The following is a 16,598-nucleotide window of genomic DNA, read 5'->3' as shown; positions in this document are numbered from 1 at the left end:
TACTCTTTCCATGTTTCGGTCATCGGCTGTTCTTCGATTTTAATGAACGTAGTTTTGCATCTATTTTTTTTGTTTAGTCTGTTCCCATCTCTACCATTTTTTTTTCTGATTGCGTCGTCTGAAAGCAAGTTGAGTGTCGACAGCAGCAATATTGATAAAGAGACGAAGGTAAAATCACGAAATAAAAGGCGCCCCGTTCCTCTTCATCTATTTCGACAGTTTTGAGTGGAGATTTCACATAACCTTCACTCTTCTTTGACATTTTTTTCTCCATCCTATCTTTACTGTTGCCTACCTGCCGACATCACAGCCTGTTCTGCTCGCCATGTCCTCAGGGTCACCGCATGAAAAAGATCCAATGGAGTTTTTGAATGCCGAGATTCAGCATTTCAGGGAAAGCGATCGCCGCCGCGAAAAGCTCCTGACTGATCTTGTGGCAGAGTATGGAAAGCTACAAGCACTTTATCAGGACAAATGCAACGATTACGAGCAGGAGCGCAAGTCGCTGGCTATGTGGCAGCGGGAAAACCGCGGCCTCGAGGCTGAGTTGAATCAACTTAAACTTTCAAATGTATGTGCCCGATAGCAAATCTACCCGTTCACTCTAAATCTAGACGTATACTATCTATCGTCCGGTCTGCCCCTGTGACTAATATTATATAACTTAATTACTTCCCGGCTCACCCTATCCTCAGGAATCTAATCCGATAGCTTTCGTCATTCTCGACGGCGATGGAGCCGTTTTTCGCGATGAGCTCTTGGCCCGAGGCGCCGAAGGTGGAACGGATTGCGCGTTTGAGCTTTTGACTCAGATTCGCAAGCACATTAAAACCATCCATCCTGAAACGTCGATCGACAATTTGAATATCATGGTACAGGTTGTTGTCAACTTCGAGGGTTTGGCCAAGACTCTTCATGCGTCTGGTATACTTGATGACGGGTTCAAACAGTTGACTGCCTTTGCCCATGCATTTGGTCAGGCCCAATGTGAGTATCATTCTCGTCATGACACCTTGTTTTTGTTCGCCGCGGTCACGCATCTTTAATCAAGCTGACGGTCAACCAAACAGCACTGTTTTCGTTTATTGATGTTGGTCCCGGCAAGGAACGAACGGACCATAAAATCCGTGAGACTTTACGTGTTATGTCTCGTCTCTCCCAATGCAAGCACGTGATCTTTGGACCATGTCACGATAATGGTTACTTGCCTGTTCTTGAACCATACAAGCAGGACCCTATCGTCGGTCCCAAGCTGTCACTGCTGGAGGCCTCTCCGGCTACGCCTGGCTTTATCCGTCTGGGACTGCCTCGCGCCAGGTTTCCTAGCCTCTTTCGCCCAGATCTGATCACCAAGCCTCATATCCAAGTAACCACGACGGGTTTGCCTATTAGAAATGGTGGCATCCCAGGATTTGGTAACACGGCCTCGAGTCCAGCCTCGATCTTTTCCGTCATGTCGCCGGGAGCCCTGTCAAGCCCTGCTGTTCGCGACAGGCTCGGCAGCATTGCGTCCATGCAGCCGCTTCCTCCACCACCCTCGACCTCGTCACCGCCCCAGTCAGTGTCTTCAACATCCCCAGCGCCAGCTACCCCTGCTTCAGCCCTAGCTGCTCCTTCGAGCTACGCAAGTGTGGGGACGGCAGCCTCGGCGACGGCACCGCGCACCATCGATATTGCACCCAAAAAGACAGCTCCTGCTTCTCTCAAGTACTATTATGTGAACGCTTCTTCCGAGCGTCTGGACGAGGAGCTGCCTCGTCACACAACCATCGCATACAAATCATATAACGATAAGAAGGCCGCCAACGGCCGTAACTTTTGCAACCGCTACCACCTGGCGGGGTACTGTGAGGAAGAGGAGCACTGCAAGTACGAGCACGGCCCCCGCCTGAAGGGTCAGGAGCTGTTGGTCCAGAAGCACCGAGCCCGCGGTACGTACTGCGACAATGGCATCGGTTGCGAGGATTTTGACTGCTATTACGCGCATCACTGCCGATTCGGCCGTGACTGCGGCATCGGCGATGCTTGCAAGTTCAATGATACCCACCACATGGATCTTGTAAGTTCCCTTGCCCACGTGATTTTGTTTCGCAAGCTTCTTTTCACCTGGCGTATGGGCAGCTAGCTAATGTAGATGCAAACCCGCAGAAACGAGTAGCAAAGATATATGAGAATGGCACCAAGGAGCATGTGTGATCAGTAAGCATTATTCAAAAGAAAAAAAATAAGGTGATTTGTCGTTGATATGCAAGCAACATGCTTGCTACAGCTTAGCTTGAAAAACGGGATTGTCCGTGGCCTGTGAAAGGTACCGGAAAATTTTCTGCTTATGTATTCTCTTGGTCCGATATGTTTTAAGCTCTCAAATTCTCGCTTTGAGAGACCCTTTAATATATCTTCTAGTCTCTGCCGTAGACAAAAGCGGAACCAACTTTGGTATATTCCTCTTACTTACAGCCCGGTTTTCACACCAAATACTGAGTGTCATCCCTTTATTACGTGGCCCCATTCTGCATCGTGCGTGCTACGGGATATAGAATGTTGTTGCCACACATGAGACCAGTACCCGATGGGAATACAGAATTTTTTTTTTTAAAAAAAAAAAAAAAAAACAAGAGCGAGGCTAGCAAAACTATCCAAGTAGATAGTGCTACTGGATTTATAGGGGTAAAGGGTCGACGACAAAAACCATCTATACGCCATCTCTACGGAAATTCACCCGGCGGATATCTCAACGTAAGCTTTGTAGAAGCCAAACTGAACGCCGAATGATACAGTGAAAATGATCGAATAAATGATGATCAAACTTGCTTTTCCATTATCTTCATATCGACAAGCCACATAGGAGATTGCTACTTGTCAATAAACAATTCGGAATCACTCCTCCATCTCCTCTGCTTCTATGAGTCTGCCGAGAATTAAGCTCTGGACGACAAGCTCATCACTTAAGGTGCGAATCCTCTTGGGCGGCGGGCCAGCGGACGAGTTTGAAGCAGCATCTGTGACGGAGGCTCTCTTGCGCTTTTTGCCCTTTTTAAGCATCGGGAAGATGGCTTCCGGTGTCTCTTCAAACAGCTGATCTGTTATGGACTTCTCGCCAACGTAAACCCAGTCGTACGGATTTCCACGATCCTGGGCAGCGCGGAGGCTCTCACGTGCCTCATCTGCCGTGAAGACGCGTGAAATGGATGCGCCCAGAGCTCTCGCGAGAAAAATGTAGGCCATTTTCTTGACCTCTTCCGATTTCTTCATCACAATGAGGATTTTGCTGTCGGCCAGCAGACGAGATCGTTTCTGTACCACGTCTTGTAGTTTTGCCGTGATGGCATCATATGGTAGCAGATTTCTGGATCGATATGCGTCTCCCAGGAAAGTAGACTGACCTGCGCATAAAAGGTAAGGCTCCCAGTCAACAACCTTACCCTTTGTTATACAAGTCGTAACCCACCGTGCCGAGAGACATGGTAGACCGAGGGCAAGGGCCTGCATATATTTTGACTTCCGATGGTGACTGTCTGCAATGAGGGCTGTGAAGCCAGTCGAGCGGGCAGTAGGTGTTAGTCTGAGATCTGAATCTGCAGGAGAAGTCTTATCGTCCTCAGATTCCGCGATGGCGTTCTGGACCGGTTGCGACTCGAAGAGCTCATCAAAGCCATTGTTGAGAACTCTGCCACCCGCTTGCTGGATTTTCTTCTCAATCGTTGATACTTGCTCGGTGAGGCCACTGTATTCAACCCCCTCGCGCGGTTTTTTTGATGAAAAGGAGATGGCAAAAACCATGCCGTTAAATATCTTAGGCCCCCTGTTCGGCGTACTAGTGGGTGCACGTTCAAAAGTCGTACTGACGCTGGTTCTCCCCAGACGAGAGGCACGCAGATTATGTCCCGGCGCTTGTACAAATGCGGGTGATCTAGCAAGCTCGTCTAGCGAAGACGTTGGGGATCGAATGACAGATTTTCGACTGATTCGATTTGAACGGCTTGTGTTCTTAGGTTTGCTCGAGTACGTCTTCGTCACGACACGCTGACGAGACTTGACATCGGCCGGCGAAGACTCAATCCTGAGAATAGCTCCAACTCCCTCAGGGGCAGCAGAGTCTTCTGTCGCGGGCGTCGTTTCATTAGATTGCTCAGGTGTTGTCCCAAGGCTGCTTAGATCCGACATAGTGTTTTGAGGGTCCATTGTTGCAGAAGAACTTGCGGGAGGCCCCTGTTTGTCCAAATGTTCCTCTTGTCCTGGGCTATGATCTCTCCGAGGCAGATCGAGTGTGCCAGCAGAACTGGTAAGTGGCATTGAAGGGGCTAATTTTTCGCGACGCTTCCTCAGTCTTGTACTCATACCGGCCTCGGGCGTTGACACTACAGAAGCCGGGTGCGTGCTAGCAGGTATGAAAGAGGACTTCGGCTTCGTAGATGGTGCGCTTATGCTAGCAGTTATGGCTAGTTCGCTGGGTAGCTGTGAATATGACTGATCCGCTGATTTCTCCGGGGCCGATGAGCCAACTTGACGCCCAGATGCCACACGAGGAGGACTTGTTTCTGGTATTGCCTCACGACTTGACGTGTTGTCGACTTTAGGAACCTGCTCTTGCGAATCTGCCACACTACGAGCGTCTTGGGTACTCAAATCTTGAGTGCTTTCATCCGCGCAAATATCCTCCGCACGGTGTTCAGCAGGATATCTTTCTGCATCCCCAGATATAGAGCGTTTCTTCTTGTTTGTAGACGGAACCTCCACCTCCTCTTCCCTGGAGCTGTTCCGGTTGAAGGTTGTTGATCTTAACCCTTGGATGCCAGCGACTCTCCTGGATCGTATTCGGCCAGATACGAAATCATCGTCGCTCCAATCTGGATCGGACTTTCGGTTAGATCTAGGTTCCGCTCGTTCTCGTCTCTCTTGTGAGTCCTTCATAGGCTCATATTCTCCGACAGGTTTCGTAGGGACACGCCGTCCGCGATGGGATTTTGGCTGAGGTGACTCTGGGATTTCTGTCACTTCAGAATCCAACTCGCACTGAGGAACTAAGTCTGCTCCGATATCGAAACGACGGGACGATGTTCCAGTGAGCGGTTGAGGGCTTGACGTCGGAGCAGGCGGGGAATGGCGGGCGCCGCGAGCCTGAAGAGGAGATGCATCGACAAAGTTTGGTGAAATGGTATTATGTGCGAACATGTTTGGAGAGGGCCGCGATGATGTAGGACTGATGCCGGCCCGAGCAGCCGCCGAGAACTGTGTATGCATGAACATTTCCGACCCGGGAAGGACGGTTCCCTGGCCCTTTCCAGCAAAAGGGTTCGCGTTGGCGGGTGTCTCGGGCGGCAACATCTTGGGAAACGAACGCTGGAAATAATTCTGGGATTCGGCGGCGTCAGCCGCGGCAGGCCCGTTGTCCACAGATATCTGAGTTTCGCCGCCATCGGTTTGGCTCAGGCGGAACAACACGCCACCGGTGTCATCGTCTTCTTCCTCTGGCAGGGACCGAGGCGGACTGTCAACGGGGGCCGTCGACAGGAGTGGGCTTGCATCGCGGGTCTCTTCGGGGTTATCGAGAGGAGGGTGATAGGAGTAGTCTGTGGCCCGGTATCTCTCATAGCTGCTACGTTCCTCATTGTTCTGCGTAGTTGACTGAGTGCCGCAACTCATCTTGTGTCGTGTCGCAGGGGTCTGACGTGGGTGCCGTGCTCGTGATGCGGAGAACCCCGCCGCAACTTCAGCATCACCGACCACTGCCTCGGAGGGTTCATGCAAAGGTGCATCGGTTACATTCGAGACAGAACGATTTGTTTTCGGTGGGAGCTGTACAAGGTCGTAATTGCCGTCGGGTTCGGACGAAAACGAAGCCAACGGGGTAGAACCTGAAAGTGACGTCGCAAAAACCGCGTCTTGACGCGTCTGATAGTGGAGTCAGCAACGGGAAACGGTAAACCATAAAGCGAAAATCAGCAAAATGTCGGTGCCACCCTTGCAGCGGCAGCATTCTGTTGCTGGGCAGAAACTCCACACGCCGGGCTTCTAGCTAGGACCGGCGCCGACGCCGGGCAAACTTCAATTGTGGACCTACTTTGAGCTTTGGTTTTGCCTTCTTCTTAGCCATCGTCTGAGAGATTGCTGCCGTTTTCAGCTGACATGGCCGTTGTAGATAGATGGTCATCCACTGAAGTCATTGGTTTACCCAAATGGTGATTGGTAATTGCTGGGCGGCAAGCCAAACAAAGAGCCAGATTAACAACAGTCGACTCTATTATCACTGAGCAACCAGTGATTTACGCAATTGGTGTCGTATTATGTATAGACCTAGCGCTATCCGGTCGCCACTCTGTTGGACAAACACATAATCCATTATACCATCACATGGCTTATTGCGGGTAGGTAGGTACCTAGAGATGGTCATATCCATGGTTAAGATGGTATGCGTCTCGTACCCAGTACTACATACGTAGCAGGTGCTAGTTAACACGGAATTGCCATCACTATTTTAAATCCCACCGTTGCTTTAGCATCGTGATTCTGGTAACTTGTCAAGATTAGTTGATAAGAATAGCTACATTGACAGCTCATCCGACGCTGAATTTCTGCCATGACTACTAGTCACATCATGCTGCTCCCATTGCAAGGAGCATAACATCTTCAAGAAGCAAGGCCATCCACGCGGATAAAAATAAATATATTTAGATTTATCGGATGAAAACCACAAGCAGCAAGCACTTTGGGGTCAAAGCTCGATTTGACATAACTAAGTACCTACCTACCTAAGTTCGTAAGTTAGGACACAATCAAGAAGAATACGTCAATTATCCCTGCCGCACTAGACTTTAAGATCATTGCAATGCATGTTTCATTCATAACGCTAGGCAGTTATCATGGAGGCCAAGTCGGTTTTTATTTTGCAGCTGGTCCTTCACGGGGGCTGCTGAAAAGTACTCTTTCTTCTGTGATGGTCGCAGATCTCAACACCCTCCATGGAGAGAAAATAAACAAAAGTGAACAAGGTGGGCATGTCATATCTTCAGATACTACTCATACTACTGTATTCTGGACCAGGCTCTGCATTTACAAATTTACGAGCCCCACATGTACCTGCAGGAACTTGCATGGATGGATGAAGAAATTTGCCAAGCGATGCAGACAACTGGAGAACGGCTATCGAATTCAGGGTTCTGCAAATAATACCTACCAGACGAGCACGGCATCAGAAGAAACGCACAAACTTCGAATCGTCAACAACTGGAAGATCTTGATGTCATCGGTTTTTACAAGACGTGATTCCACCTCCCGCAAACGCTCGGGTCGCAGAATTGACCTGACGGATCTGATCGGTCGTGTCAAGAGTGACAATGCCATCATTAGAGTGACCAGCTCGATCCATTGCTGTGGAAACATTGGCCGTGCGTGATGCACTGTTCATTTTGTTTGCGGAGCCCGGCATGTTTATGATTCTAGAAAGAGCAGTTTGTCCCCCCAGAGTGGCGCCCCCAAATCCGGGATTCCCTTGAATCCCTTGACGATTAGACCGTTCCATCATCAACAACCAGGCCAATTCACCAGCATTTCCGCCATAGGTATCATAGCACCCCTCAGAGACCCGGCCGTTTATATTGCGGCTGCCCCGCGAAAAGCTGAGTGCCGGGATTGGATTCGCTGCAGCACGCCGAGCAGAGCAAGAGTCCCAGGCAATTGCATCCATAAGTAAAGAGCTGAGCAAAGCAGCGCGCCACAATTGACAAAGGCCCCCTGTTCTCTACCGTGTTGCCGTGGTGGCCGTGTGGAGCCTTTGCTGGGGTGCTGGAAATGAGGACTCACAACAAGCACGAGGATACTTAAGTCGACCCTGAGCTATTGACCTGGATATTGGGCTTGTGCAGGATTGTCTTCGAGTCTATTCATTTCCTGCCAGAGAGGAAATCTAACTTGTTGGCGAGTCGGACCAAATCACCCCCCCAATTAACCCAATTCCCCCAGTTCCCGCTCCACCAACGACCGCAATATCGCTCGCTGCCCGGTTGTAGCGACTCCTTTTGCAGAACCGCTCATTTCGCCTCTCTTTTTCCTTTGATTCTCTTTTTTCATCAGTTGCAATCTCCCATTCCCCTTACCCCGTCCGAGCAAGACAAGAAACATACAAACAAAAGCCGTGCTTTCTGCTTATCTTACAGCAATCAGGGGTGCTAGCCAAGGAGTCTTTTTCTCCCATGGCCACTCGTCCCTGATCTTTTTTTGCTTTATTCTCCAACCCTCTTCCGCCTTCTTCATGACCATCTTTCTGCTCAGACTTTGCTTTCTATCGGCGTGCTCCAACATTCTTTTAAATGAAAACCAACTGAATCTTCTCAGGGCCTACATTGCTACCAGAAGAGTTCTGCCCACTCCTTTCAAGTCCCGCTCCCGTCGCAGCAACAGCGCACCCTCCAGTCCCCCGGGAAAAGGGAAGCGCCGCAGGGCATCTAGCCTCGCCTTCAACCCAGAGTTTCTTCATCACGTCTCGCAGTCGTTTGCGCGTTCAAGGGCCGCGTACAGGAGGCCTCGGGCCAAGATTGAGAACGAGAGAGGTGCCGGAGAGGCCTTGTTTGCTCCTATGATCATGGAGGACCCTCCTTGTCTTGGTCCTTCCGCCACTATAACAGAGGCATCGAAGATCGGCAAGCCCGAGCGACTATCTACTGCAGCATCCGAGGCAATCACAACGCCTGTCGCCCGATCTCGTGTGTCCTCTGGGTGCACAGAGGAGGAATTGGAAATACGTTCTGTCCGATCGTGCCGGTCAAACTCGTCAACCGCTCACCACAGACTATCGTTGACCCTGCCAATTCCTATCGCTTTGCCCACTGCCAGCCCGACACGCCCGACTCTAGCCTCATCTGCAGCTCCCACCCCCGCCGACACACCTCTTGTGCAATCACCGACAGATTCGGGCGGTTTCATCACGGCGATCGCCGCCCAGGAACGCCGAGTGCTAGAACTCAGGGAAGAGCTTCAGCGGGCAGAGAAAGATCTACAGAGGCTCAAGCGCCAATTTGAACACCATGAGGCTCACAAGAAGCGACAAGAAGCCAGAGCCTCGCGTCCACTGCGCATAGTAACGCCAACGAGCCTGAACAACGCTTTGCTGATGGAGAAGGAAGACGCCAGCGCGCGGCGAAACGCAGAAGTAGAGAGGCGCAAGGCTCTGCTTGCTGGGCAGCAAAGTGCTCCAGGAACACCAGGAACGCCAGGAACTCCCGGCCAGTCGCGTAGGAGAGTCTTCCCAGGTGGCCACACGCGACAGTTGTCACTGCTGTCGCCAACAAAATCAGACAATGGTGGAGATTTCCGCCTGCATGAGGATCCTCTGGTGGATGATCTCAAGACCTCGTCCAAGGAGCTTGATGAGCAATTTGCCAACATTGTACGGTATGCGCCTATAACGCCAGCCCAGCTGTCAAAACGCGCCTCGTGGGCTCCTCGTACTGTCCACCAGCAGGCTGCAAGTGGTGTTAAACAAATAGCCGAGGACTTCCGAACGGGACTTTGGACGTTCGTCGAAGACTTGCGACAGGCAACCGTGGGTGATGAACCGATTCATGGCGGTGCACAGCTGAGACGTGGTTTTGAGGGCAATGGCAGACACAAGCGTCAGTCATCCAACCTCGGAACATCTACTTCAATCTCCGATGAGCACTTTGACCAGGAAACCATACGTGCATCGGCACATTCGACGAGGACTCATGTAGCTAGGGCTTTTGAGGATGTCGGAACACCTAGCCCTGCTTCAAGGTTTACCAATCCTTTGGAGGACGAGGCTTCCAGTGGTAACCGTCACCAGCGTACTCTATCCAAGAACGACAAGCATGCCAAGCGTTTTTCATGGACTCCGTTATCAATGGACTCGCTGGATGATGCCGACTGGCTTAACTGGGAAAGCCCCAGTATTACGGCGAACAAGTCCCCTCGGTGGAGTGGTAGCACGGTTACCGGCGACACTATTCCAGAGAAGCTTGATGAGAACGAGCCTTTGTAAGTCTTCCCCGGAGGTGTCTGCTCCAGTTGTGTCGCCTTTTCATTCCATGAAGAATTTGCCTAGCTGATTGCAATGTGTTCACAGGAAGCAATCCGAGCCCCGCAAGCTGGAGGAGCTGCCATGGCCTGCTCTCAACCGTCTGACACCAAGCAAGCTCAAGGAACAAGCCGCGGGCTACTTGAAGGAGCTGGAGCGGAGCCTCACTCCCCCAGGGGCTGCTGTTTCCACTCGCGTCGATGAGCAGACTCTCATCAGCATGTGAGCTGGTCTTGCAATTTTTTGCAACTTTGCAGCTGAAGAAAAAAAAACGATTGACGGTTGAGTTCGTGACGATATTAATGCATTTTTTTTGCGAAGTTAACCAAGCGCCTTGTCCGATATTCGACCAACAATGTACATCACTCACGACTCATATGATTATACGGGATGAGACCAACAGACACGACAATGCGGGATTGCCATCTTCAAGACAGCCAAATCCTATCTTGAAGGACAGAGCTGAAGGACGGTTATGACCTTGGACACATGACACATAAGTTCTGGTAATTTTGGGTTTTGGGTGAAGCGGTCTACACAACCCAACAGAAACGAGATCTGGGACTCATTTTGGGTGTCTTTTGAATATACAATGTCCAAGTCTGGACTGTGGATAAGGATGATTAGAAGTATCATCAGTGGCGGTACAAAATATACTAGATAGAGTAGCCTAATGGATAATGATTATGACCAGTAACATCGCTCAGTCAGACTATACTACCTACAGTGCATTTGGACTTTTCTTGTTTTTTCTTCAGCATTGTCTCCCGCGAAAATAAAAAGAAGTTGCAGGGCATGCAATGAACGCAAAGGTACCTACCTCAATGCTTCGACTTTCTCATGGTTCCTAGGCATCCTAGCTACCGTTTGCGCCGGGAAGCCATCGCATTCCTTGGAGGGTCAAGGGTGGCAACCACTTTCCCAGCTTCCTCGCTGGAAATTCCGGTCCCAATCCATGCCACGGCATTGCTACCACTCGAATTAGGTCTTGGTAGAGGTAGGAGGGCATGGCATTACGGCGCGTTAATACTACCATGCCTACCACCCTTAAGACTACCCGACAACCGAGTTCTGTGCTGCCAAATTATCTTACCACCTTCAGTTATGTACCGAACACGTATCCTAATACACAGCATTGAAAGATTCAGTGCTGCACCTTGCATTTTGTATTTTATCCCCTAAACCAGAAAAGAATATATCCTGATTTTCGAAAACTTGTATGCATCAGATTGGATTGAGGCCGCGCCTAAGAGCGCGACCGAGCTTGGTGGAGTTATTAGTTCGAAGCGGGCAACCTCATCAGCAGGCCCAGGCAGGCCAGGCTAGTGCTTGGTCAAACTCGAGTTTGGTGGGGGACAGCCAGCTTAACGGGCAAGGTTTCAGCACGCAAGAGGGCCACCCCCACGACGAGGAGGATAGCTCTGCCACTGACGCCACAGCCGCGACATCATCGGTCAGTGCACCGCCACGCCGAACCTCCGCCGACGCAACAGCTGCGAACCAGAGACAAGAGCTCCAGCATCTGCAACTGCTCGAAGCTTGCCTGGAGCCACTACCGAGTTCACCCGCCGCAACACCAAAGCTGTTACAGTCCCCGCGGGATTTTGAATTACCCTCGTCGCCGCTGTCATCATCGTCGCCGTCCTTGTTTTCTTCTATTGCTATTGATTCTCGGCCCAACGTGTTGCCGAGCGAGTTGCCGTCGCCCCCCAATACCACCCCGTCTTCCTCCCCAGCTCCTTCCATCAAGATGCCTCCGGTAAGCTTCTGAATATCTTCCAATACCATTAATCCGCCCGTTGTCGTATTGGTCTTGCGTCTTTGTCGCGCATGTTTCGCCAATGTTGTTGGTTTCAGCGCATCAGCACGTTTCCCAAAAAGCATTGATGGCGATCGATTGCTTTGCCAAGACTTCAAAGAAACAACAATTGCGGCAAGCAACCACGAACAGCCACACCTCGGGCCATGCTGTTTTCTGCAGTCCACGGTAATTCCAATCAACTAACCAATTCCCACAGAAAGCTTCGCAGAATGGCGAGAAGCTGGAAGGCGAATATGGTACGTGCAGTTCAATAGATAGCTTCCCCTCATTCCTGTACACCCTGGCCTACCGCCTTTGCTAACTCGGTGTTCGGTATCTAGGCAAGATTTACTCGATATCAGGGTACGTTGCGATCAACTAGCTCTATGTCGACTGAGCACTTCTTTCGACCATGACCTCTCTGATATCCGAACAATACCTGCTCCTGGCAATCCCAAGCTGGGATGTGACGAAATGAGGCTAACCAATACGCCCCCGGTGGCAACGACAACGGTACAGGCCCGTGATTGTCGCCGAAGACATGATCGGTGTGGCCATGTACGAGCTTGTTAGGGTCGGTCACGATCAGCTCGTTGGTGAGGTCATTCGCATCAGCGGCGACCGTGCCACTATTCAGGTATACGAAGAAACGGCCGGCGTGCAGGTCGGCGACCCCGTGCTCCGGACCGGAAAGCCTCTCTCAGTCGAGCTTGGCCCTGGTCTCCTCAACAACATCTACGATGGTATCCAGCGTCCGCTCGAGAAGATCTCTGAGATGTCCCAGAGCATCTACATCCCCCGTGGTGTCGCAGCGCCCGCCCTCGACCGTAAGAAGAAGTGGGACTTCACCCCTACCATGAAGGTCGGTGACCACATTTCTGGCGGAGACGTCTGGGGTACCGTCTACGAGAACTCTTTCATCAAGGTGCACAAGATCCTGTTCCCGCCCAGGGCACGTGGAACCATCACCAAGATCGCCGACAAGGGCAGCTTCACCGTTGTGGACGAGATCCTCGAGGTCGAGTTCGACGGCAAGAAGACAAAGTACGGCATGATGCAGTCGTGGCCCGTTCGTGTGCCGCGTCCCACGACCGAGAAGCTCTCGGCCGATAGCCCTTTCCTTGTCGGCCAGCGGGTGCTGGACGCCCTCTTCCCCAGTGTTTTGGGCGGCACCGTCGCCATTCCGGGAGCTTTCGGCTGTGGCAAGACTGTCATTTCCCAGTCCGTGTCCAAGTTCTCAAACAGTGATGTTATTGTCTATGTCGGATGCGGTATGTATTGGTTGCCTCTTTATGGATGGGGACGAGTCCTCGGCAGGTTTGTCAGCTCGATTATTTACTAACTTGACCTTGAATGGCAGGCGAGCGAGGCAATGAGATGGCTGAAGTTTTGAAGGATTTCCCCGAGCTTGAGATTGAGGTCGAGGGCCGCAAAGAGCCGATCATGAAGCGTACCACCCTTATCGCCAACACATCGAACATGCCCGTGGCCGCGCGTGAGGCCTCAATTTACACGGGAATTACAGTAGCCGAGTACTTCCGTGACCAGGGCATGAACGTTGCCATGATGGCGGACTCTTCATCCCGTTGGGCTGAGGCTCTCCGTGAGATCTCGGGTCGTCTTGGTGAGATGCCTGCTGATCAGGGTTTCCCTGCTTACCTGTCTGCCAAGCTTGCTTCCTTCTACGAGCGTGCTGGAAAGGTCAACGCCTTGGGCTCACCTGAGCGCGGTGGAAGTGTCAGCATTGTCGGTGCCGTCAGCCCGCCCGGTGGTGATTTCTCGGATCCTGTGACTACATCGACCCTGTCCATTGTCCAGGTCTTCTGGGGTCTCGACAAGAAACTGGCACAGCGCAAGCACTTCCCGTCCATCAACACTTCCCTTTCGTACAGCAAGTACACGATGATATTGGAGAAGTGGTACGAGAAGGAGCACCCCGACTTCCCACGTCTGCGTGACCAGGTCAGGCAGCTGCTGTCAGACTCGGAGGAGCTGGACCAGGTCGTGCAGCTTGTCGGCAAGTCGGCGCTTTCGGACCCCGACAAGATCACACTTGACATGGCCACGCTGCTCAAGGAGGACTTTTTGCAGCAGAACGGCTACAGTGACTACGACCAGTTCTGTCCCATCTGGAAGACAGAGTGGATGATGCGCCTGATGATGGGTTTCCACGACGAGGCGCAGAAGGCGATTGCACAAGGCCAAAGCTGGAGCAAGGTGCGCGAGGCTACCCAGGACCTGCAGGCCAAGCTCAAGAGCCTCAAGTTCGAGGTACCGACCGACGGCGAAGAGGTTATTTGCAAGAAGGTATGCAGTTTGGCTTCCCTGAAACTATATTCCTTCTTGATCTGTGTCGACAGTTCAAATACAGTATATGCTAACCAAGTGGTCCGTTCAACAAACAGTATGAGGCCATCCGCAACGAAATGCTGGAAAAGTTTGCATCTGTCATGGACGAGTAAGGTAGAGAGATATCGGACCTTGTCTAGTTTGTTGTTAAGTTGCACAAGCGGAATGGAAGAGATAGTGTGCGTATATAGAAGTACCAAGATACATTTTTTTTACTTATCGGCTCTGCGATGATGTACTTGATCATGAGCTTCCCCAAGACGTGTATAAGACTGACTGAAATGCAACTCGACCGCATTTTGATGCATGAAAGTCTGTCGGAACTTATTCAGTTCAATGTGATCAAATGAGCAGTAGGGCGATCAGTCAAATTTGCTTTATTGCAAGTCGGTATTTTGCTATCAGCCATGTGACAGTTAAATATATTACCTAAACCGCAACAACCGCTAATTTGACCGTTATCCGCACAGTTGCAAGGAACATGGCTCAAGGTTCCCTTGTGTATGATGGTAGACTTGACAACAACACCGCATTGGTAATTAAACATATAATGCAAAGAAGAAAGGAAGCAGAGGAAGAAGAAAGGTTAACAGAAAAAGAAAAACAATACGAGCAAAGACACACGTAGCATGGGCCTGTTGATGAATATAAAAGCTGGACTGCCTGAAAACTAGCGCGACAAAAATCTTTACACTTTAACATGTTTCTTCATTGCAATCTACACATTGAAAGCTAGCGGATATATTCATCACTTGAAATTGTTAGCATTTTCTTTTATTTTGTTTCCATTCAATAATATACACAATAATGAAGTTCACCGCTCCCCTCTTTCTAGGCCTTTTGGTCTCCATGGGAGCTGCCTTGAGCGACCCCAACAGCCCTCACGACGCTGCCGCGCCGGCGACCGCACCCGAAGTCGCACCCGAGGCCGCGCCGGCCCCCGAGGCCAAGCCCGCGGCCCCACCCGCGAAAAAGGAAAAACTATGCAGTGATGGGAAGAACAAATGTTCCCTCGAGAAAAAGGGAAAATGCAGAGTTCCCGGAAGTCCCATCAACCTCTTGATTTTCTCTTGGATCGACTTTAAACTGGAAGACGACAAGGCGTGTTAAACAGAGCAACAAAAACCGAATGGAATGTAGGGCGAACTCTTGGAGACTCCCAACGCGAGGGAGATGAACAGTTACTAACTTTTGTTACTGGTATTCCCAACGCAGATCTGACATGCAACGATCAAATGTGGGAGATTCGAGGTCGAGTTGATGGGCTACATCAAAGCTGCTGATTCTGGTGAATTAATATTAATGGAGAGACCTCGGAAATTGTTCAACGGTGGTTTTTTTTTTTTTTTTCTCTTTTTTTTCACGCCAAAAGTCGGACTTGAATTATACTCCAAACCTTATACCACTGCATAGATGGCTAATAAAGTCGTTCCAATCTTATTGTGCTATCCGTGTGCAATTGATGAAACAAAGAATTCACGGAAATTGTTGAGCGTTGAGATGGAGCTTCTTTTTTTTTTTTGCAAGAAAATACTTAGTTGGGATCGACCTGGAATGTTGCTCAATGCCCCCGTAGATTATGTCAAAGTTTTAATTCTGGATGGATTTTGTATGGGAAGGATGTCCATTTGAGGGCCGTATCCAACCCTGGACCGACTGTCCTAATGGGTCCCTGAACTTGTCCAGAAGTCGGACGTATCTCAAGGACGAATGTTGATCACGTATAATGCAAAACACTCATCCTCTGTTGATATTTGACTCGACATGGGACAGGTTTTCAACGGGGCAAGAACACTAAACGGAACAAGATCGGGAGAAACGTAGTTGACGTTTGGCACGAATCAGGTACTTGGTTGGATGCAAATGATAAAGCAGTATAGTAAATTGTCAAAATGAAAAGTGCAATTCGGCAGTTGTTAACGGCCAAGATAAAATAAAATAAAGTGACAAAGTCATTATCGATAAAATCCCTAGGACTGGTACTGTAGATCGTCGTCGTAATCCACCTAAATTGAGAAGGACCCCTACCTTGCCTACATAAACTCGAGACGGTTGCTCTGTCGATCAGCCAAATCTGTCTCCTGGTCGCAGATCTCTCATGATACTCTTGCCTCTCTACCTTTTTCTTCTTCTCTTTCATGTATATTGTTCGACATGACTTGCCGTCTCAAAGGACGATAGAGGAGCAACAGGAGCGGGAATATACTTCGTACAAAAAGCTTGACAAAGAAAGAAGGGAAACCGATGGGGCAACACCGGGGCCGCAGCAGGTTGGCCATGACATGACACAAGGAAACTGTGGTTCTGGCAGTGTCAGAATAGTTTACAGTTGTTCGTAAAATAGGTAGATGGCACGACACTACAAGATCCTTTTTGGCATGTCTGTGATTTTTCCAGGGGCAGGGACGTCACTGCGGA

The 16,598-nt window shown here is 50.3% G+C and overlaps 5 protein-coding genes across 5 annotated transcripts; 4 read left to right on the top strand and 1 right to left on the bottom strand.

Annotated features, from left to right (window-relative positions):
* Positions 1–2,492, top strand: MGG_08089 (uncharacterized protein). Its single transcript, XM_003714997.1, has 4 exons — positions 1–571; positions 696–987; positions 1,071–2,059; positions 2,149–2,492. The coding sequence occupies exons 1-4, from the start codon at positions 326–328 to the stop codon at positions 2,194–2,196; spliced, it is 1,575 nt and encodes a 524-aa protein (XP_003715045.1). The 5' UTR covers positions 1–325; the 3' UTR covers positions 2,197–2,492.
* A 78-nt stretch (positions 2,493–2,570) lies between these two features.
* On the bottom strand, positions 2,571–6,100 carry MGG_12276 (uncharacterized protein). The gene is made up of 2 exons (XM_003714996.1): positions 6,062–6,100; positions 2,571–5,892 (listed from the first exon to the last, which is right to left on the bottom strand). The coding sequence occupies exons 1-2, from the start codon at positions 6,092–6,094 to the stop codon at positions 2,878–2,880; spliced, it is 3,048 nt and encodes a 1,015-aa protein (XP_003715044.1). The 5' UTR covers positions 6,095–6,100; the 3' UTR covers positions 2,571–2,877.
* A 1,348-nt stretch (positions 6,101–7,448) lies between these two features.
* On the top strand, positions 7,449–10,742 carry MGG_08088 (uncharacterized protein). Its single transcript, XM_003714995.1, has 2 exons — positions 7,449–9,990; positions 10,079–10,742. The coding sequence occupies exons 1-2, from the start codon at positions 8,249–8,251 to the stop codon at positions 10,254–10,256; spliced, it is 1,920 nt and encodes a 639-aa protein (XP_003715043.1). The 5' UTR covers positions 7,449–8,248; the 3' UTR covers positions 10,257–10,742.
* Positions 10,743–11,503: 761 nt separating this feature from the next.
* Positions 11,504–14,532, top strand: MGG_08087 (V-type proton ATPase catalytic subunit A). The gene is made up of 6 exons (XM_003714994.1): positions 11,504–11,789; positions 12,049–12,088; positions 12,173–12,194; positions 12,351–13,102; positions 13,192–14,138; positions 14,237–14,532. The coding sequence occupies exons 1-6, from the start codon at positions 11,781–11,783 to the stop codon at positions 14,291–14,293; spliced, it is 1,827 nt and encodes a 608-aa protein (XP_003715042.1). The 5' UTR covers positions 11,504–11,780; the 3' UTR covers positions 14,294–14,532.
* Positions 14,533–14,904: 372 nt separating this feature from the next.
* On the top strand, positions 14,905–15,613 carry MGG_08086 (uncharacterized protein). Its single transcript, XM_003714993.1, has 2 exons — positions 14,905–15,316; positions 15,396–15,613. Exon 1 carries the CDS (start codon positions 14,988–14,990, stop codon positions 15,288–15,290), a length of 303 nt encoding a protein of 100 aa, XP_003715041.1. The 5' UTR covers positions 14,905–14,987; the 3' UTR covers positions 15,291–15,316; positions 15,396–15,613.
* Positions 15,614–16,598: the final 985 nt, after the last annotated feature.

This window comes from Pyricularia oryzae, chromosome 2 (assembly GCF_000002495.2).
Source record: "Pyricularia oryzae 70-15 chromosome 2, whole genome shotgun sequence".
NCBI classification, from domain to species: Eukaryota; Fungi; Ascomycota; class Sordariomycetes; order Magnaporthales; family Pyriculariaceae; genus Pyricularia; species Pyricularia oryzae.
Note: the sequence above shows the minus strand (reverse complement) of the source record. Positions and strands in the feature narration are given on the sequence as shown.